The following is a 21,821-nucleotide window of genomic DNA, read 5'->3' on the forward strand; positions in this document are numbered from 1 at the left end:
ATTTATGTACACAGAACAAGACCGTTAAGTTCATGCAATTATTTTCAAATTAAATCGTACTCCGCAAAGTTCAATAGATGAAAGCAATGGGGTGTGGAGTCGATTAAATGGGCAGTTGGTTGTCGACGTTTCGACCCTCATATGTGCAGATAGTGGTGATCTTGCTGCGGGGTCTTCTTCAGGACAGGAAGATGGGGACACATAACCTGTACGGTGTAGATATATATATTTTAATTAAAGAAGTTAATCCCTAATTTAATCAATGACAGAAAGGCACATCAATCCATGTTAGGATCTATGGGGGTCGATTAAGATTAATAATTGCCAGAGTCATTCCCAAATTACTTGGAAAGCTACCATGCGCTAGAGCAGTCACAGTTATTAAATACATGATTCAAAACCAGAGGAGTTAACGAGCCGTTGAAGTTTCAAAATCAGACGGGTCAACGAGCAGTTGAGGATAGGCCGGCCGGCACGGGTGGACAAGGTCATAAGTTTCTGAATTTGCAAGCGGATTAGATATTAAACCCAAGAGGTGGAGACTGAAGTACCATTCTAATTCCAAATCGGACAAATCAAGGTTAACCAGTCTTATTGATAAAATCATTAACTGTTGAACTTACCACATGAGTGGTATAGACAGGACCCGATATGGTGTTTAGTTAGAGGTCGATATTGATAATCTAAGGGATTAAAATTTACAATTAAACACGATAATATCGGGGTGGAGGCGTGTCTTAGATATATGTAGTAGTAGCTGACTCACCGTAACGTAAAATATAAAATATACGTTGAGTATAGTGGTTTGAGGGCAGATCGTGGTCCTAGATACTGCCGAAAATATGGAATCTATCGAGAAAATAATAGTAAAATAATGGTTGCGTTCAAAGACTTGCAACAGGACTTGAAAACATCAGAATTGCAGGTGCAGTTAAGAGAAAGCACTCACCCAGTCGCCGTGAACCACGTCCGACGGGTATGCGCGTGAGGACTGCAGTCAACTTGAGAGGGTCCTGATTACCGGATCTGGAGAGAGGGGAACGAGTTAACTTAAGGAACAGAGCCAGCACGTGAAATCAGTCGGCTTTCAGCTCATAGACGAGTGTTTGTGCAGTCGGAGAAACGCTTACCTTAACACGGAGTGTGTCACGTCTCAAGCGCTGCTCCGAATCGCTATGGCAAGCTCGGGTTCCGGGTTTAGTGAAATCACCTAGGGAACCGGGTCACGTGATGCAGACCCGTGTGAGACACAGTGGACGGACTGGTTGTATTGCTAGGTTACCGCATGTAAACAATGAACTATGTAAAAAGACTATTTAAGCTGCCATGTGGCGCTAGGCTCAGTAATGTGACCTAATGAAGCCAGACAGTTGCGTCCATAAATGGACTGCGTGAATATTTAATTTGGTTGTGTGTTCTGGTTGTAAATGTAACGTGACAGGCAAATAAGGGGCCAACCTTATAGGAATGGTAGGCAAAAAGTTTCAAAGGCGCTTGACTAATTCACACTTGTTACTAGATGGTGGATATATGAAACACTGAAGATGAGTATCTTAACCTTGGATGTTATAACCTTGGATATTATATTAATAATACCAACGAAGTGGTGTACCTCTCACAAGAGGGTAAAGACCGCATCACAGTGCATTGTATATTAATAAAATTGATATCAGAGAGTGGCGTACTTCTCACAGGAGAGTAAAGACCACATCACGACATATTGTTATGCTGAGCGTATAGTTGATAAAGGTCAGAAAAAACAACGTACTATACTTTTTTTAACATTAAGAGTGATATTATATTGGGCGTATAGTTCCCAGAAATGGTAACATGCTGTAATGACTAACAGTATACTATACACTTTTATAAGGAAAAAGAGCTTGTGACAATGAGACTTATGGCGTACCACTCACAAGAGGGTAAAGGCCACATAGCCAGTAACTGAAGAATGCTTAGAGCAGGGTGGCTAACTGAGAGAAGGAGCTATCTTGTTCATTGAGCCCGGATTCTATAGAGTTAAGTGTATACATCCATCTCAGCTCGCAGGTGTTAAGGATGTTGGCGATGTTGCCTCCCCTGGGTCCCTGTGTGACCTTCTCAATGATCACCCATTTAAGACTTTCTGGTGGGTGTCCAGCTGTGGAGAAATGATCCACCATTGGTGCGCCCTGCACCTGGCATCGAATCCTACTCATATGCTGGAGTATTCTCATTTTAGCTTTTTGCTGTGTTTGTCCAATGTATATCAGGAGACATGGGCATAGGATGGCATAGATGATGTTTACAGAGTTGCAATTGGTGTGTGACTTGATGGGGATCGTGTGATGACGATAAGTGAACTGTTTGGTCTGAATTGTACTGTCACATGCTTTACAGCTGCCACACCTAAAATGTCCAACTATCGGAGGTAAGTTCCAAAGAGTAGTGACGGTCGGGTCCATGGGTGTCCTGAGAAAGGAACGAACCACATGGTCTTTGATACTTCTTGCTTTTTTGAAAGCATGTAAAGGGGGGTCAGTCTGTTTGACATCATCTGATATAAGTTCCCAATGGTGATTGATTATACGTTTTATTTTGTTGCTTTTCGTATTGAACATAGTCACACATACGATTCTTTGTTCTGGTTGGTCTTCATTAGTCTTTGGCGTCAGCAGCTCCTCTCGAGGGTAGAACCAAGCCCTTTTGCGGGCTCGTTTGATTAGTTGTTTTGGATAGCCTTTGCTTATAAGTCTCTGTTTAAGTTCCTCCGATTCCGTGAAATAGTGGTCTTTGTTGGAACAATTCCGACGGATGCGAAGGAATTGCCCAAAAGGCAAATTATCTCGTAGGGCTTTCGGATGGTGACTGTCATAATGAAGCAACGAGTTCCTTTCAGCAGGCTTGCGGTACAGTGTGGTTAACAGGTGTCCTGAGTTCTCATAAATGGTGAGATCCAAAAAGTTTATTTGGTGGTTGTCAGATTGAATGGTGAATTTCAAAAATTGAGATTGGTTATTCAACCAATCAAAGAACAGGGTGAGTTCTTCCAGACTGCTATTCCAAATCAATAAAATGTCGTCTATATACCGCATCCAGAGACCGAGGTGGTCTCTGAATGGGTTGACTTGATTAAGCACTGTGTCTTGCTCAAAGGCTGCCATATATAGGATAGCTACATCTGGAGCAAACGGAGCCCCCATAGCTACTCCAGATGTTTGGATGTAAAATTTATCCTTAAAAATAAAAAAGTTCTTAGTCATGGCCACACGAAGTAGAGCCACAATAAATTCAGTGGGCACTTGAACTGGTGCTGGTCGCTGTTGTAGGCATCGTGTGATCACCATTAATGCCTCATGTTGAGGAATGCACGTGTATAGCGACACAACGTCGCAGGTGGCTAGTCGTTGCTGTTGAGTGTCAAAAGCTAAATTTTCCACGATGTTTATGGTATGCATCGTGTCACGCAGGTAGGCCGGAGTGGCCTCTGCGAGTGGTTTAAGAAAGAAATCGATATACTTTCCAAGGGGTTCAAGAATAGACCCACACCCTGACACAATGGGGCGACCTGGAGGGTCAGCCATGGACTTATGAATCTTGGGTATGGTGTAGATTGTGGCCAAACGTGGATGCTGTGTATTCAAAAAATTGAACTCAAGTTCCGATAGAAAGCCAAGATCAAGAATTTCTGCAGCAATTGCTTTTGACGGGTCGGATCGTAGTAGTTGATAGCTCGTTCCATCGTTTAATTGGCGAAGGATTTCTGACTCATAGGAGGTAACATCCTGCACCACAATGGCACCGCCCTTATCGGCGGGTTTGATAACTAATTGGTCATTATGAGACAGAGATTGTAAAGCCAGTTTCTCATTTTTACTGGTATTGTACCTGGTGAAGCATTTGGTTCCCAAGAGCTGTAGCACATCTCTCAGAACAACCGATTCATAGGCCAAAATCTTGTGTGACATGACACTGTTGTACGGGACAAAGGTGGATGGAGGTCTAAGCCCAGTCACAGATGATTGAATATTTGGTGTAGAGTTGCGAAAAAAGTATTTTAACCGTATTTTTCGGAAAAATTGGAAAAGTTCCGCATGAATAAGGAAAGAGTCTGGATGGTTAGTAGGTACATATGATAATCCTTTTCCCAGTATATTGACCTCATCGTCACTCAGGGCTTGTTTGGATATGTTAACAACAGGGCTAACAGCCATCGGGGGGGCACCTCCGAGTAATCTTAGTCGGGCTTGATTTTCAAGGCTAGTTACCATCTGTAGGTTTTGTTGCGGGTAACTCGTTCCCCGTGTTGTGGTTCTGTCTGAAAGTGTACCTGCTTCTGTGGTTGGCCACGACCTCCATTCCATGCATTTGTGTTTTGTTGAGATCCACGTTGTTGGCCGCGTTGCCAGTTGTTGCTTCTGCCTCGGGGTGGGCGCCATGTCCCTTGGCGTTGCCCTAAAAAAGGGTTATATTGGTACTGTTGGTAGTATCCCGAATCTGGATGACCCTGCTGAAAACTGGGACCTGGTTGTTCTTGCTCGCCCTCCGAGCTGTAGGAGGAGTCCGAGAAGGTATAGTAGTTTCGTCTACCTCTGGGTGTTCCCCGACCTCGGTTAGTAAATCTCCCTTGGTGATCCTGCCGGAAATAATCCTCTTGTAAATATGGATAAGTTTTCTTCTTATCGTACAATCTGATGTCACATGCCAGTTTTTCAAGTTTGCGATTTTGTGTTGTAAGATCGAAATCCTTAAGCGTGGCTTCTAGATTTGTTCGATTGTATGAACTTAACGGTCTTGTTCTGTGTACATAAATTGTGACATAGACATATAAGTTATAATTGTTGATTATATCGTCACCTAAGAATTTTCCTCTCTTGTTCACTATTTCCTCACGTTATCACACACCCCCCCTCCCTTTCTCTCCTCTGCTATGGGGCACTGTGTAAACCACTAATTGATTGTCTTTAAACAGTATATATTTATTGTGCTGTCCCATTGTGAATAAAACAATGTGGATCTAATTAATTCCTTGTTCCATTGATTTAAGTGTACCACTGTGGTTATTTGTTCCTATGCTACTGGGACCCCTTCCTCTTACTCATTAGCTAACCCAGGTCCCCGTAACTTTAACTGGGTACAACCCCCCTATTAATACTCTACTTCGAGCAGGCAATGGCCTGCGAGGTTTCATTTCATGTTCAATTCATTTGAACAGCGCACATCATGGCAGAACTTCTATCCTATTCTGAGGATTATATAGACAAATTATTAGAAGATCCAAACAACGTGTTCATTTCCACAGACATTCCAACCATTGACTTTACATTGAAAGACAAAATCTCTCGTCTCAAGCGGTTGGAGAAAAAGCTGGTTCGTACGCGGTGGCACGGCCATCTTCTCAAGAAGTACCTTCAAGAAAACATCATACCAATCGGCTTGCAGATAATGATCGAACCTGCCATCCTTGCCGAGGTACCTAAATTCCATGAAGGTTTCAGCCACGTTGCGAATAACTGCTCCCGCCATTGGATGGTCCTAGGCGTGGAAACCTCCGCTGAACAAATCCAACAAATAACGGCTGAAATTAAGACCTTAAAAGCAGAAATATCGGCTGATGCCAACTTCGCAAGTGCAAAGGAAACCCTAACGAATCTAGAAGCCACGCTAAAGGATTTCGATCTTACAACACAAAATCGCAAACTTGAAAAACTGGCACGTGACATCAGATTGTACGATAAGAAGAAAACTTATCCATATTTACAAGAGGATTATTTCCGGCAGGATCACCAAGGGAGATTTACTAAACGAGGTCGGGAAACACCCAGAGGTAGACGAAACTACTATACCTTCTCGGACTCCTCCTACAGCTCGGAGGGCGAGCAAGAACAACCAGGTCCCAGTTTTCAGCAGGGTCATCCAGATTCGGGATACTACCAACAGTACCAATATAACCCTTTTTTAGGGCAACGCCAAGGGACATGGCGCCCACCCTGAGGCAGAAGCAACAACTGGCAACGCGGCCAACAACGTGGATCTCAACAAAACACAAATGCATGGAATGGAGGTCGTGGCCAACCACAGAAGCAGGTACACTTTCAGACAGAACCACAACACGGGGAACGAGTTACCCGCAACAAAACCTACAGATGGTAACTAGCCTTGAAAATCAACCCCGACTAAGATTACTCGGAGGTGCTCCCCCGATGGCTGTTAGCAATGTTGTTAACATATCCAAACAAGCCCTGAGTGACGATGAAGTCAATATACTGGGAAAAGGATTATCATATGTACCTACTAACCATCCAGACTCTTTCCTTATTCGTGCGGAACTTTTCCAATTTTTCCGAAAAATACGGTTAAAATACTTTTTTCGCAACTCTACACCAAATATTCAATCATCTGTGACTGGGCTTAAACCTCCATCCACCTTTGTCCCGTACAACAGTGTCATGTCACACAAGATTTTGGCCTATGAATCGGTTGTTCTGAGAGATGTGCTACAGCTCTTGGGAACCAAATGCTTCACCAGGTACAATACCAGTAAAAATGAGAAACTGGCTTTACAATCTCTGTCTCATAATGACCAATTAGTTATCAAACCCGCTGATAAGGGCGGTGCCATTGTGGTGCAGGATGTTACCTCCTATGAGTCGGAAATCCTTCGCCAATTAAACGATGGAACGAGCTATCAACTACTACGATCCGACCCGTCAAAAGCAATTGCTGCAGAAATTCTTGAGATAACCCAAGCCGGCCTTGATCTTGGCTTTCTATCGGAACTTGAGTTCAATTTTTTGAATACACAGCATCCACGTTTGGCCACAATCTACACCATACCCAATATTCATAAGTCCATGGCTGACCCTCCAGGTCGCCCCATTGTGTCAGGGTGTGGGTCTATTCTTGAACCCCTTGGAAGGTATATCGATTTCTTTCTTAAACCACTCGCAGAGGCCACTCCGGCCTACCTGCGTGACACGATGCATACCATAAACATCGTGGAAAATTTAGCTTTTGACACTCAACAGCAACGACTAGCCACCTGCGACGTTGTGTCGCTATACCCGTGCATTCCTCAACATGAGGCATTTAAGGTGATCACACGATGCCTACAACAGCGACCAGCACCAGTTCAAGTGCCCACTGAATTTATTGTGGCTCTACTTCGTGTGGCCATGACTAAGAACTTTTTTATTTTTAAGGATAAATTTTACATCCAAACATCTGGAGTAGCTATGGGGGCTCCGTTTGCTCCAGATGTAGCTATCCTATACATGGCAGCCTTTGAGCAAGACACGGTGCTTAATCAAGTCAACCCATTCAGAGACCACCTCGGTCTCTGGATGCGGTATATAGACGACATTTTATTGATTTGGAATGGCAGTCTGGAAGAACTCACCCTGTTCTTTGATTGGTTGAATAACCAATCTCAATTTTTGAAATTCACCATTCAGTCTGACAACCACCAAATAAACTTTTTGGATCTCACCATTTATGAGAACTCAGGACACCTGTTAACCACGCTGTACCGCAAGCCTGCTGAAAGGAACTCGTTGCTCCATTATGACAGTCACCATCCGAGAGCCCTACGAGATAATTTGCCTTTTGGGCAATTCCTTCGCATCCGTCGGAATTGTTCTAACAAAGACCACTATTTCACGGAATCGGAGGAACTTAAACAGAGACTTATAAGCAGAGGCTATCCAAAACAACTAATCAAACGAGCCCGCAAAAGGGCTTGGTTCTACCCTCGAGAGGAGCTGCTGACGCCAAAGACTAATGAAGACCAACCAGAACAAAGAATCGTATGTGTGACTACGTTCAATACGAAAAGCAACAAAATAAAACGTATAATCAATCACCATTGGGAACTTATATCAGATGATGTCAAACAGACTGACCCCCCTTTACATGCTTTCAAAAAAGCAAGAAGTATCAAAGACCATGTGGTTCGTTCCTTTCTCAGGACACCCATGGACCCGACGGTCACTACTCTTTGGAACTTACCTCCGATAGTTGGACATTTTAGGTGTGGCAGCTGTAAAGCGTGTGACAGTACAATTCAGACCAAACAGTTCACTTATCGTCATCACACGATCCCCATCAAGTCACACACCAATTGCAACTCTGTAAACATCATCTATGCCATCCTATGCCCATGTCTCCTGATATACATTGGACAAACACAGCAAAAAGCTAAAATGAGAATACTCCAGCATATGAGTAGGATTCGATGCCAGGTGCAGGGCGCACCAATGGTGGATCATTTCTCCACAGCTGGACACCCACCAGAAAGTCTTAAATGGGTGATCATTGAGAAGGTCACATAGGGACCCAGGGGAGGCAACATCGCCAACATCCTTAACACCCGCGAGCTGAGATGGATGTATACACTTAACTCCATAGAATCCGGGCTCAATGAACAAGATAGCTCCTTCTCTCAGTTAGCCACCCTGCTCTAAGCATTCTTCAGTTACTGGCTATGTGGCCTTTACCCTCTTGTGAGTGGTACGCCATAAGTCTCATTGTCACAAGCTCTTTTTCCTTATAAAAGTGTATAGTATACTGTTAGTCATTACAGCATGTTACCATTTCTGGGAACTATACGCCCAATATAATATCACTCTTAATGTTAAAAAAAGTATAGTACGTTGTTTTTTCTGACCTTTATCAACTATACGCTCAGCATAACAATATCTCGTGATGTGGTCTTTACTCTCCTGTGAGAAGTACGCCACTCTCTGATATCAATTTTATTAATATACAATGCACTGTGATGTGGTCTTTACCCTCTTGTGAGAGGTACACCACTTCGTTGGTATTATTAATATAATATCCAAGGTTATAACATCCAAGGTTAAGATACTCATCTTCAGTGTTTCATATATCCACCATCTAGTAACAAGTGTGAATTAGTCAAGCGCCTTTGAAACTTTTTGCCTACCATTCCTATAAGGTTGGCCCCTTATTTGCCTGTCACGTTACATTTACAACCAGAACACACAACCAAATTAAATATTCACGCAGTCCGTTTATGGACGCAACTGTCTGGCTTCATTAAGCAATCATTTGTACATAGCGGTTGTTTCAGGTCACATTACTGAGCCTAGCGCCACATGGCAGCTTAAATAGTCTTTTTACATAGTTCATTGTTTACATGCGGTAACCTAGCAATACAACCAGTCCGTCCACTGTGTCTCACACGGGTCTGCATCACGTGACCCGGTTCCCTAGGTGATTTCACTAAACCCGGGACCCGAGCTCGCAATAGCGATTCGGAGCAGCGCTTGAGACGTGACACACTCCGTGTTAAGGTAAGCGTTTCTCCGACTGCACAAACACTCGTCTATGAGCTGAAAGCCGACTGATTTCACGTGCTGGCTCTGTTCCTTAAGTTAACTCGTTCCCCTCTCTCCAGATCCGGTAATCAGGACCCTCTCAAGTTGACTGCAGTCCTCACGCGCATACCCGTCGGACGTGGTTCACGGCGACTGGGTGAGTGCTTTCTCTTAACTGCACCTGCAATTCTGATGTTTTCAAGTCCTGTTGCAAGTCTTTGAATGCAACCATTATTTTACTATTATTTTCTCGATAGATTCCATATTTTCGGCGGTATCTAGGACCACGATCTGCCCTCAAACCACTATACTCAACGTATATTGTATATTTTACGTTACGGTGAGTCAGCTACTACTACATATATCTAAGACACGCCTCCACCCCGATATTATCGTGTTTAATTGTAAATTTTAATCCCTTAGATTATCAATATCGACCTCTAACTAAACACCATATCGGGTCCTGTCTATACCACTCATGTGGTAAGTTCAACAGTTAATGATTTTATCAATAAGACTGGTTAACCTTGATTTGTCCGATTTGGAATTAGAATGGTACTTCAGTCTCCACCTCTTGGGTTTAATATCTAATCCGCTTGCAAATTCAGAAACTTATGACCTTGTCCCCCCGTGCCGGCCGGCCTATCCTCAACTGCTCGTTGACCCGTCTGATTTTGAAACTTCAACGGCTCGTTAACTCCTCTGGTTTTGAATCATGTATTTAATAACTGTGACTGCTCTAGCGCATGGTAGCTTTCCAAGTAATTTGGGAATGACTCTGGCAATTATTAATCTTAATCGACCCCCATAGATCCTAACATGGATTGATGTGCCTTTCTGTCATTGATTAAATTAGGGATTAACTTCTTTAATTAAAATATATATATCTACACCGTACAGGTTATGTGTCCCCATCTTCCTGTCCTGAAGAAGACCCCGCAGCAAGATCACTACTATCTGCACATATGAGGGTCGAAACGTCGACAACCAACTGCCCATTTAATCGACTCCACACCCCATTGCTTTCATCTATTGAACTTTGCGGAGTACGATTTCATTTGAAAATAATTGTATGAACTTAACGGTCTTGTTCTGTGTACATAAATTGTGACATAGACATATAAGTTATAATTGTTGATTATATCGTCACCTAAGAATTTTCCTCTCTTGTTCACTATTTCCTCACGTTATCACACACCCCCCCTGCCTTTCTCTCCTCTGCTATGGGGCACTGTGTAAACCACTAATTGATTGTCTTTAAACAGTATATATTTATTGTGCTGTCCCATTGTGAATAAAACAATGTGGATCTAATTAATTCCTTGTTCCATTGATTTAAGTGTACCACTGTGGTTATTTGTTCCTATGCTACTGGGACCCCTTCCTCTTACTCATTAGCTAACCCAGGTCCCCGTAACTTTAACTGGGTACAACCCCCCTATGTATAGCAATTTGTGTCAATGGTCCCGTGGACACCACAACAGGGACACATGCATCAGCCACTCTCTTGTCCAGATATGGACTGAACCATGGTCAGTGCCCACGAGTCATTTTTGCAAGCCCTGTGTTGTTCCGGCGCACAGTAGGCCAGACCACTCCGCTAACGCTCCGGGGGGGCCTCATTGCTACCCGTCACAGGCATACTCGCCGGTGGTGTGCAGGTCACTGGTCTAGTTGTGAGCATGTCACAGTCACTCCTTGAGGGCAGGTTTGAACGCACACCACACCCATCCGGCACAGGCGTCACAGGCCATGTGACCCCACTAATATAAGGGGCAGATGACATCACATACCCCTCTGCCAGTGATGACTGGATGACGGACCCTGGGTCTTGAGTCTGGCAAGGGCCTACCACCACATGGCACTGGCTGGGGTTGTCAGGGTTTGTGGCACATGCTGCATTGTGGCCGACACAGCCACCCAGCCATGGGGCGCTGGCTGGGGTTGAACAGGGTTTGTGGCACATGCTGGATTGCGGCTGGCACAGGCACCCCACCACAGGACAGTGACTTTGGGTGCAGTGAGTCATTGGCACCTTAAGCTGCTGAGCGGGTGAGCAGCCTGCGATGATCCCCCGTCCCGGCAATCCGGAATGCTCAGGATTTGTGTGCCTTGCTGGACCGCAGTGTAGGCCTGAGCCAGAGGGCAGTGCGGGCCTCCCGCCACATGGCATCGCTTCCGGAATCACAGAGCTAGTGGCACCCATTGAGCTGAGCGGCTGTGCAGGCTGAGATTTTGCCTGGTGCCCTGGTATGTCCTATCCCATGATGTAATCAAGACCCAGCACCAGACGTGAGACCTGGTGGCCTGTGCAGCGTGGCTGCATGGTATAGAGGGTGCCAGGTCAATAGGCCCCGGGCTTGTGGTTTGCAACGGCACATGGTTGGACCTGCTGTCTACATGCCGGTGGCGGAAGGTGAGCAGTGAGGCCCGGGTGTGCATGGGCAGGCATGCTCCGATGGGTGGCGGGAGGGGCTGGGATGCCTATGCCTGGGTGTGCATGGGGGGGCGATGTTGTCTTGTGCAAGTGTGTGTACCGTGCCAGTCATGAATCTGGACTCTGTTTCAGATGACTGCTCTGACTCCTGATGTGTGACCTGGTGTACTGCTATACTATATTATTTGAACAGTACGGCGCGCTCTCGCTCTGTACAGAAGAAGATCGGCAAAATGTCGCACCAGCAATTTGTCCAGGAGGGCATCATTTTGAAAGGCAGCGCACAGATCATGGCCGAATTCTTCTCCTTTGGCATTAACAGCATTTTATATCAGCATGGAATCTACCCATCTGAGACCTTCACTCGTATGCAAAAATATGGACTAACTTTAATGTGACAACAGATCCAGAGCTGAAAAAGTACCTTTCTAATGTGGTGGAGCAGCTTGAAGATTGGTTGTACAAATGCTCTGTTCAGAAATTGGTTGTAGTGATCAGTAGCATTAAAAATCACGAAAACCTCTAAAGGTGGCAGTTTGATATTGAATGTGACAAGACTGCAAAGGATGAGAGCGGTCCCAGAGAGAAAACACCAAAAGCTATCCAGGAAGAAATTCGATCTGTTATCAGACAGTTACTTTCCTGCCCTTGCTAGAAACTGCTTGTGCGTTTGACTTGTTAATCTACACAGACAAGGATTTAGATGTCCCAGAGAAATGGGAGGAATCTGGGCCCCAGCTTGTCTCCAATTCGGAAGAAGTTCGTCTTCGATCTTTCACCACCACAATCCACAAAGTTAACAGTATGGTGGCTTACAAACGATCGGATTCTCTTTAAGCCGAAAACTGCGGTTTTATACTTGTAACTCACTTTTTGTAAAATGCAACAACGAACTATTCTATTTTCAGCAGACCATCCATTTTAAATTGCATTTCAGGATAAGTAGAAAAACTGTTCACTAGAGTCTAGGTTTGCAGGGCAATTGTATTTTGTTGCTGTGCGTAATTATTTTTTTCACCTTTATTTGCCTTTCAATGGCAACCTATTCATGATTTAATGTTCGATTTTTTTTTGATTCCTACACTGGCCCCGATGGCCTAATTTCTTGAATAATGAAGCAAAGCATTTCAATTTTTTTGGAGCCCATTTAACTATTAGTATGTTTGTTTGCTCTGGAAGTGAAATAGCACAAATGTTCTGCGGTAAACATTTTTATTTGGTGACTTTAGTGTGTCGCAGAAAAAAAACCTGTAGGACTGTTATTACAAGTTTTGATGGCTCTTAACAGACCCACTTCAGAAGTCAGGAAATTGTTGCATGCAGTACTGAACACCCTAAAATGTTCAGAAGTGGTGCATTTATCCACGATCTTAGAGAATGTCCGTGCCAATGTCTTCTCCAAGCTGTCTTTAAATGTTGTTTGCAATGTATACTGTATATAATGTATTGTTCGTTTTTATACATGTGGATTGTCCTGTGTTTGTATTTTATAGAATACAATTTTAAATATTACTGCTATACATAACGGCAAGTGGTTGGAGACACACCGGTGGCAGCAGGTGAGCAGTGTGGCCTGGGTGCGCAGGAGCTCTCTCTCTCTCTCTCTCTGTCTCTCTCTCTGTTTCTCCCTCTCTTCTTCTCTCTCTCACTCCACCTCTCTTCTTCTCTCTCTCTCTCCTCCCCTCTCTTCTTCTCTCTCTCCCCCTCTCTTCTTCTCTCTCTTTCTCCACCCCTCTCTTCTTCTCTCTCTCTCTCCCCCTCTCTTCTTCTCTCTCTCTCTCCACCCCTCTCTTCTTCTATCTTTCTCCTCCTCTCTTCTTCTCTCTCTCTCTCCACCGCTCTCTTCTTCTCTCTCTCTCTCCCCCTCTCTTCTTCTCTCTCTCTCTCCCGATCCCTTCTTCTCTCTCTCTCTCCACCCCTCTTCTTCTCTCTTTCTCCCCCTCTCTTCTTCTCTCCCTCTCTCCTCCCCTCTCTTCTTCTCTCTCTCTTCCCCTCTCTTCTCTCTCTCCCTCCCCCTCTCTTCTTCTCTCTCTCTCTCCCGATCCCTTCTTCTCTCTCTCTCTCTCCACCCCTCTCTTCTTCTCTCTTTCTCCCCCTCTCTTCTTCTCTCTCTCTCTCCACCGCTCTCTTCTTCTCTCCCTCTCTCCACCCCTCTCTCCTTCTCTCTCTCTTCCCCTCTCTTCTCTCTCTCCCTCCCCCTCTCTTCTTCTCTCTCTCTCCTTCACTCTCTCTTTTTCTGTCCTTTGATGTGCACAGGACACACCTTCTCATCATGTTTTTTGTCTTGCAGGCTGTGACCTACGGATTGTCCAGAGGGGAGCTGCCATGTGTCTTCATTTCATTTCTGTTTTAATTTTAATAAAGTTTCATTGTTTGCTTCGAAAGTGAATGTGTGATGCTCATTTCTGTGACGACACATGCATGTCACCAGTGGTGATTGTGCGACATCAGGCGGAATATTTTGTACATGTTTAGGTGTAGCTGATGTGGCATGTCTTTGGTCTGGGGGTGCCAGGGAGGGGTGGTCCTGGGGGTGGTGTTGGTGGGTGTTGTGGCACTCTTGGGTGTCCGTGCTGCATGTTCAGTTGCTCCATGGCATCTGTTTGTCTTCAGGTATGGCTGTGGGCTGTGCTCCCTCTTGTGGTGCAGGCTTTGGTCCAACTTTACACCAGGTCAGAATAGGTTTTATATTCCTGCTGCTAACGTGCCTTATTGCGTAGTTAGTGTTCTTATCGCTGATCTGGCTGGTCATTGTGAATGTTGAGGTGTAGTGTTGTCTCAGCTTTAGGCACGGGAACTCCTACTCTGCATCTAATTAGCCATAGTTGCGGGGTCCTCTGTGGCGATGTTTTTTGCAGCTGCTATCATGGGAAAACTGGTGCTGTGGGCTGTCAGCACCAGCTTGGGAATGGGGAGGTACATTTATCACGACATTGGCTGCAATAAAGTGCCGTTAATTCAGCCATAGCTCCTTGTGAATATGCCCCTCAGTCTTTTACACTCTGGGGCAGTGCTTAATTTGTAAAATATGAAGTGCAGGTGCTCAAATGTTTGTCAGAGGCCACACCTACTTGTTGCCGGCTCCACCCACTTCCTCCACTGCCTCCACCCACTTATTCCATTGGCTTTACCCACATCCTCAACTGGCACTGCTAAAAGTCAGATGTAATACCCAATCTAAATTGCAGCAAGGGAGCATTCCTCATAGTAAGGTTTTGATGGGAGGTCCCAAACTTGAAAAATAAACTTCAATGTAATGACTTCTGGGAGTAAGAAATGGAGGCCTAAAGAATTATGGAAAGGTTGTGTTGCAGGCCACACTAGAGAAATATTTTTGCTCCAGAGATAAATAGAGTACATTTTCAGCATGACCTTGTCTTAAAAATTACAAATATCGCTCAAAGGTGTTGAACAATCATGGACGCGTAATGCCCTGTTTGGGAGCATAATGTAGCGGGTGCTTTAATAAAGGGTGTTGATTCAGCGCAAAACATATGATCCATAAAATCTTGATTCACAAATTTTGTGCAAGGCCTGATATTTGTGTGTTTATCTCGTCTTCATTGCTTGATTTTTCTCGCCAGAAGTTGTAATTCCTAGTCATTGGAACGACACTCATAATTGCACTGAATTGAATGAAATTATGAGAATGACACTATTAGGAATCTGAAACCTTGGCGGCTATGGAGCGGGTGTCAGTGCCACTGGCCGAAGGTTGCACTGCAATGAGAGCAGAAGGACTTCACTACCTGGCAAATAAAACGTTCCACTGTGAGCCCTGCAGAAAGAGAAGAGCACTTCCATCTAGACCTGGCTGTTCCCTATTTACTCATACCCAGCCTCTGCTGCGAGGTAACGAAGCTGCTTCCTGCCCCTTTCATTTGATCACACGCTGGCCAGTAGCGTGTGGAAAAAGTAAGGAATCCAGAAAGAAAAATTAAATCCATATTGTTTAATATGCTTTTTATAAATTAGGTATTGGTTGGCTGAGGGGAGCAGCACTGTATATGAACAATATGTGGAATATGAGATTTGTTTTCCATCGAGTCACTTGTTATGCAGCATTAACTCACTGGGGTAGTCGGGTTTGGAACTTGGAAGTTTGTTACAGACTCATGGCTGTGGCTGACTTCATTTAGTATCGGTCCTCTCTCAAGCATTATTTTTCTGAAAGCATCACTTCATCACATCACACTGGTGTGTGCCACGCAGTGTCATTCACTTCTGTGCTTTTCACGTCCTTTTAGAGATGTCTGTCTGTGATTGTCCAAGTGAAGTTAAGTGGGCCAATGCTTAGCTTATGTGATTATTCTGAGCGTTTCCTCTGATTTAATTAAGCAAAAATCGTTCTGTTTTTATGGTTATGAATTTGTATTCACACAGACCATGCTTGCTCCTTGAATTCAAATTCTGATTTTAGGAGCAGGTTTCATCCGACTGGTAAGATTTCCTGACCCTTGATTAGTGTTGAAAGTCTGATCTCTGATTGACTGGCAAAAAAGATGAAAATGCTGTTCATCTACATCTATTGCGCACCCCCAGGTTCCACAGCACGACAGATTTAAAGCATCTGGTCACCACAGTACTGCCACACTGACTTAACTCTGCATAGAACGGGCCTCCAGGGCCTTGAGCCATCCAGCAAATCAAACACAGACCACGTGGAAAACATCACTCAAGCTCAATGCACAATGAATAAAGTGAACATAAACATCACCTGCAAACTAAGTGAGAGAGGCCATGCAGAACTAGATGGAATATCCCGCGGCTCAACAGGTCCGTACCCCATGCGCCATCAGGAACCAGTGACCACAACTGCACCGCTGCATGCACCAACACCACAAGGTTTGATGACGACGCTAGGATAGAAATACATTTTCAACTGGCGCCTGCTGCCATATTGCAATGCACACCGTGGAGAGATGAAAAACGTAACAAAAAACAATACATTTTTATGAATAAACGTTAGAGGTTAAAAGGCCCTTCCTGTTCTTCCAGCCTCCTCCTTCCAGCATTGTAATGGCACACAGTGCCCGGCGCCGGAAATATGATTCCTCAGAGCAGGCCTCGGACTGGGTTCACTTCACTTCATACCAAGTAAGTCTGTTTATTAGCAAACAGCATTGATTTTTTCTACTTACAGTTCTGGTGCTGCCTGCTGCCTGCCCTCGACGTCGGACAGAACTTCTGGTGACTCGTGCAGTGAGTGTGTGCTGGGGCGTGGACGCGTGGTGTTTTTAAAAAAGATCTACACACGCTGCCGCTGCCGCACAGCCCCTACCCCAGGCAGAAGCAAATCTAGTCCAATCAGTGTCCCGCCCACCGGCAACAATGAACTACGGGCGTTAGACAAATTTGCATTTGGAATCATTTTATTAATGGCTCTCACTAGGGAAACAGGCTTCACTGGGGACTCGGGAGACAACACCACTGTTTTCCTTGAGTTAGTAAGGTAATTATAGTTACTTTGGCACAATACCATTTCACGTGCAGAGGTGAGGTATAGACCCGGCCCTGCTAAGCACCGGAAAGCACCGGCACAAATTAAGCACTGCTCTGGGGGAAGATTAGTAAGATTTTGCACCATGTGTGCATCACAAAAGTGACGCAAAATGGCACAAAATCTTTTTTTCCTAATGTACGTTCTGGCGCTAAACTTGTGTAGCTCTAGAAATAACTTAAAAGTAATGCTAAGCAGCGCATAGCTCTGCTTCGGATCACTTCGAGCCATGGGGGCTTGCAAAGGGTGGTGAATGGGTGTTCCCATACAACCACCCAAGGTTTCTCATGCTAAACCCAATTTACTAAATACAGTAGATTGGGAGTAGCATGAGAAAACTGTGCTGTTTTAAACTAGCAGCAAGGAAGAAGAAATGCTTTCATGTCTCCTTCCTTTGCCGACTATGCATGTGTGCTGCACTGCACACCATGCACACAAAGTGGGAAAAGCTTTCCCTCATATCTAAGCATAGTATTTTGTACAGGAAGGGTATCTTTCCTGTACAAAACCTATGCTAGAATCACACACACACACACACACACACACCCTAGCGCTATGGTGGTGCGTTGCACACGGCAGCTGTAATCAGCGCTGGTGCAAGGAAAAGGGGAGGAGAGAGCCATATCTTTTAAAATATCAGCTCCTTTCCTGTTTGGCAATGCAGAACTGCCTCGCGGGAGTCTGCGCTGCGTTGTGTGGAAATTTGGTAATTATCCCCCTTTATGTCCAAGAGCTTAGGCTCACCAATCTGTATAAAAAAGCCCCACAATTTTCCCTTTGTAAGTCCATGAGTCTTAAGCTCCTCAATTGCATGTCCGAGTATCACAAATGCCTCAACCCTAAACACCCCAAGCTCTTCTTAGTGTATGTTCATGTTCTCAATCTCATTGTCCTGCTTACCCATCCATGTCAGTGTATCATATTCATTCCATCATACGTCACATTCCTCTTTAAACGTGTTATTCACTTCAGTGACTGTCATAATATTTCTAATGCACATAAATCAATTCACTGCTGTGCTGTCTATATATTTTTCATTGAGGGTCACATTCTTTTCCGTAGGATTGACATATTTTGGTGTATTTCTTATTCTATGTAGCAAATGTGTTCATATTGTTCACTAAGACATGTATTCAATCCGTAGTGTATCATGTTTGTTTTACTACGTGGTATATTTATTTGAGACATGTTATAGTCCTTCCGATATGTGTTATAGTATTTTGCCATTTTTTTGCTGGAAGAGTCATATTTTGTAGAGCTGTAATTTTGACATGAACGGCTTTCCATAGACTAAAGAACAGCAGATGCTCCTTTATCAAGAACATGGTATGTAGTTAGCCTCCTCATTGTTATCATTTTCTGTTTGATCTTGAGTCTCCGTGTCCCTTCAAATTATTGACTCTTTGCTGAATTATTTGGTTTTAACATGATTTTAAGTGAATTAATTTCAAATTCAAATTAGTATTTCATTCTTGAGCTTATACCTACATCTGCCATAACTTAACTCATGTTTAATAAAAAAAATCAGGAATGTAATGACATTTCATAATGAATAATAGTGGACAAAATATAACAAAGTAGAGTGCAAACATGGATGTGTTGCAGTTTAAGATTTATTTGGGAATCACTTTAAAACAGTTTATAATTTGTGAAATAATATTTATTTCTATCAGTGGTTGACAAATTCTGTGAAAAGAAAACATGTATTCACAAAGCATAAGTACTATCATATATTAGGCTTAAAAAGTAAAAGCTGAATCACAGGACTTAGAACTACAATAGAGGCCTATCTCTTCCATTCATGCTGTGCCCTTAGCGAGGAATGAAGCATATCTTATATGGTGTTGAAAGATTTTCAAAACCACTCTCAACCGGGGTGAGGTCAACATCTTTCAGGTCAATAGGAGATCTTAGGTTGAAATTCTTCAGGATGTTAGTGAATAAAAGAAACAACTCTGTACGAACTAGGCTTTCACCCGGACAACTCCGTTTACCTGGAAAACATGAAAATACAAATTAGTAGAGTGCCTTTATTAGTTGTATGTGCTGAATGACTTTCCTATGATTTTTTATTATTCAGACTCCATTTGAAGTCTGCTTGCATTAACCAGAACATTGTGTGCCAATATCCCCATCAGCGTGGGATGAACATTACAACTTAAGCCAATCAGTTACTGCAGACCATCACATGACAGTTAGTGAAAACAGTAACTATAGTCCTATTCCTTCGAAAATATCACTTTAACCTAAATGAAGAAATGCAGTCTCAAGTGATGAGTAATGTATAGGAAATAGCGGGCAATTTTCTAATGTACTACACAATGTGCTGTTGCGTTGCCCACAAAGCAACCAGATGAAGACAAACTCCCAGGAAAGTATGAAGGAGGGAATATTGGACTATTCCTTAAAATGTGGATTTCATGTTTTAGACATTTTTTTAGAAAATAACCATAGCATTTCGAGCTGAGGAGATGTGTTTATGTGAGTGGTGATGGGGGCTGAGTTTAATAATACTTTCCCGAAATTCTAATCTTTTTCTAGCATATTTGAAATACCATCACGTTTTCTTCTCTACACAAATATTCTGAATGTTCAGAGTGGACAAAGAGTTGTGCCTCCATTCAGGGCAGTCAATGTGATTTTACAATTTGAATGCACTGCCTCTTTGTTCATTCTAACACTGTTGCTAGTTTGGTGCTGCAACACAATTTGAATACCGTACGGTGTTGAAATTATTGGGTATAGAAGTACTGTTGCACCATTCCAACTTTTGCACCTCAGAATAAGAAAGGATCTGCAATTTGTGTTCACCTGAGTTGTAATTCTGTTTCGGTGGAAACTTATATGTGCCCTCTGACACAAAATTAGCACTCAATTTGAAATGAGGGCGAACCTGCTTATTAATAAAGATGGGGTTTAATGAGCTATCATCGTTCGACCAGTACTAGCAAAAGAATTACCTCTAAATGTGTTTTAGCCAAATACCAGCAACATCTTCATGTGCTGACAGACTGTGTCACTTACAAGGGTTATTTTATGGTAGAAGTGAGGATGCCCTCTCTGCATTTTTCTCGAAAAGTCTTTCCACTTTTCAAACTCCACAAAATGCTTTCATTTTCTCCTTGCACTGCCCTGCTTCCATGGGAGGACACTGAGTGTAAATATTCTAATATGTACCTGTACCATCTAACACTTCTTTGTAATATAAGTTGACAACGCCACTGTCTAACCTCTTACCTGCCTCCTTCTGTGGTGTATATAATATGCTTGTTAAGGAACTCTATAGTGTGGTTTTCATTGTGAATACTCTTTAGTGCATTCGAAACCTTAACTTGATCTTTAAGTCCTAATTTAGGCCAATGTATAAAGCTAACTAAAAAGGTGCTCTATTTCCCACACAGCTGGACGTTTGAAGGTGCTCACATTTAGGAAGGCATGCCTAGCCATTTATAGAAATATTATCCTAAAGAGTGCTAATGCTAATTTATCAAATTACTATGTGTGACAAAAGGCTGCTCTTTTCCCTTAGATGTGACTATAAAATGGACCATCTCTGCCCAAAATTGCAACTACCAAAGGATGAATCAAGGAGCAGTCATAGGAGAATGATGCAAACCAAACACCCACATGTAGGGAATTAAGCTATAAGACATTCACAAAACATATCCACAACTTGCCAAGCATTGTTTCAGTGTCAAGTATACCATTTTTACACCTATCTTACAGCTATCCAGCCTTGAGGAAATTCACACACCAAACCACACAGGTTAACAGTAGATAATCCAGCACAAACATCATAAATGAAAGAAAGCATGTTTTCAGAATGAGGACAAATGTCATTTTGCCAGTTTGTCAATTGGTGAAACATCTGGATTGACGTAACGCATTGGCCCGGGTTTAATAAAGATTTTTGCTGGCGCAAAGTGAAAAAACAGTAATGCATATTCTTGTATGAGTATTAACTACCTAACACAAAAGGTGTTTTGTGATGGAAATGTTTTTTTTTTCAAGCAAACCCACCTATGTGCTGCTTTGCATCTTCACAGCCTTACTAGGCTGGACCAGTACAAATTCCCTTAGGATTTAACACATTCCGTTTTGACACAAACCCAATATACTAACTGAACTTGACATAAAAATGCCTCTTTGTAGCAGGCATTAAAAATCTGTCATTATCCCAAAAATCCCATCCATTGCATATGTGCTGCAGTGCACACGGCATACATCTAATTAGTTTCTAAAGCCATAGTAATTTGTACTGGAAGGGTATTCTCCGACTTCAAGTCGTAGGGTAGAAAGCACACACTGACGTCTGCTACATGGTACGAGGTTGTACAACAATCAAGGTACCCTTATTTGAGATCCAGCACAAGGGATGACACTAACAATAGGCCAATCATTGCAGGTATGGGTCTGTTCTGTGTTTCCACCCTTGCACAATGCAGTTGATTTGAATACTGCTATGTGTTGTATGACAAATGAGTAAATCTGCCCTAACATGGAAAATCATAACAATTAACAAATCACTGCCAAATTAATGTAGAACATGACAATTAAACCTATTACTAAT

The 21,821-nt window shown here is 43.2% G+C and overlaps 1 protein-coding gene and 1 pseudogene across 1 annotated transcript in view; one reads left to right on the top strand and one right to left on the bottom strand.

The window, feature by feature from the left end:
* Positions 1-11,938: 11,938 nt before the first annotated feature.
* Positions 11,939-12,723, top strand: LOC147692381 (mitotic spindle assembly checkpoint protein MAD2A pseudogene; annotated as a pseudogene).
* Positions 12,724-18,846: 6,123 nt separating this feature from the next.
* Positions 18,847-21,821, bottom strand: part of LOC147692382 (cytochrome P450 2G1-like) — a 691,661-nt gene continuing 688,686 nt past the window's right edge. The window contains exon 9 of the mRNA XM_086938608.1: positions 18,847-19,245. Coding sequence (XP_086794734.1) covers positions 19,064-19,245 — 182 coding nt within the window. The 3' untranslated portion in view covers positions 18,847-19,063. The remainder of the gene's footprint in view (positions 19,246-21,821) is intronic.

Source organism: Lissotriton vulgaris, chromosome 9, assembly GCF_964263255.1.
Source record: "Lissotriton vulgaris chromosome 9, aLisVul1.2, whole genome shotgun sequence".
In the NCBI taxonomy this organism is placed as follows: domain Eukaryota; kingdom Metazoa; phylum Chordata; class Amphibia; order Caudata; family Salamandridae; genus Lissotriton; species Lissotriton vulgaris.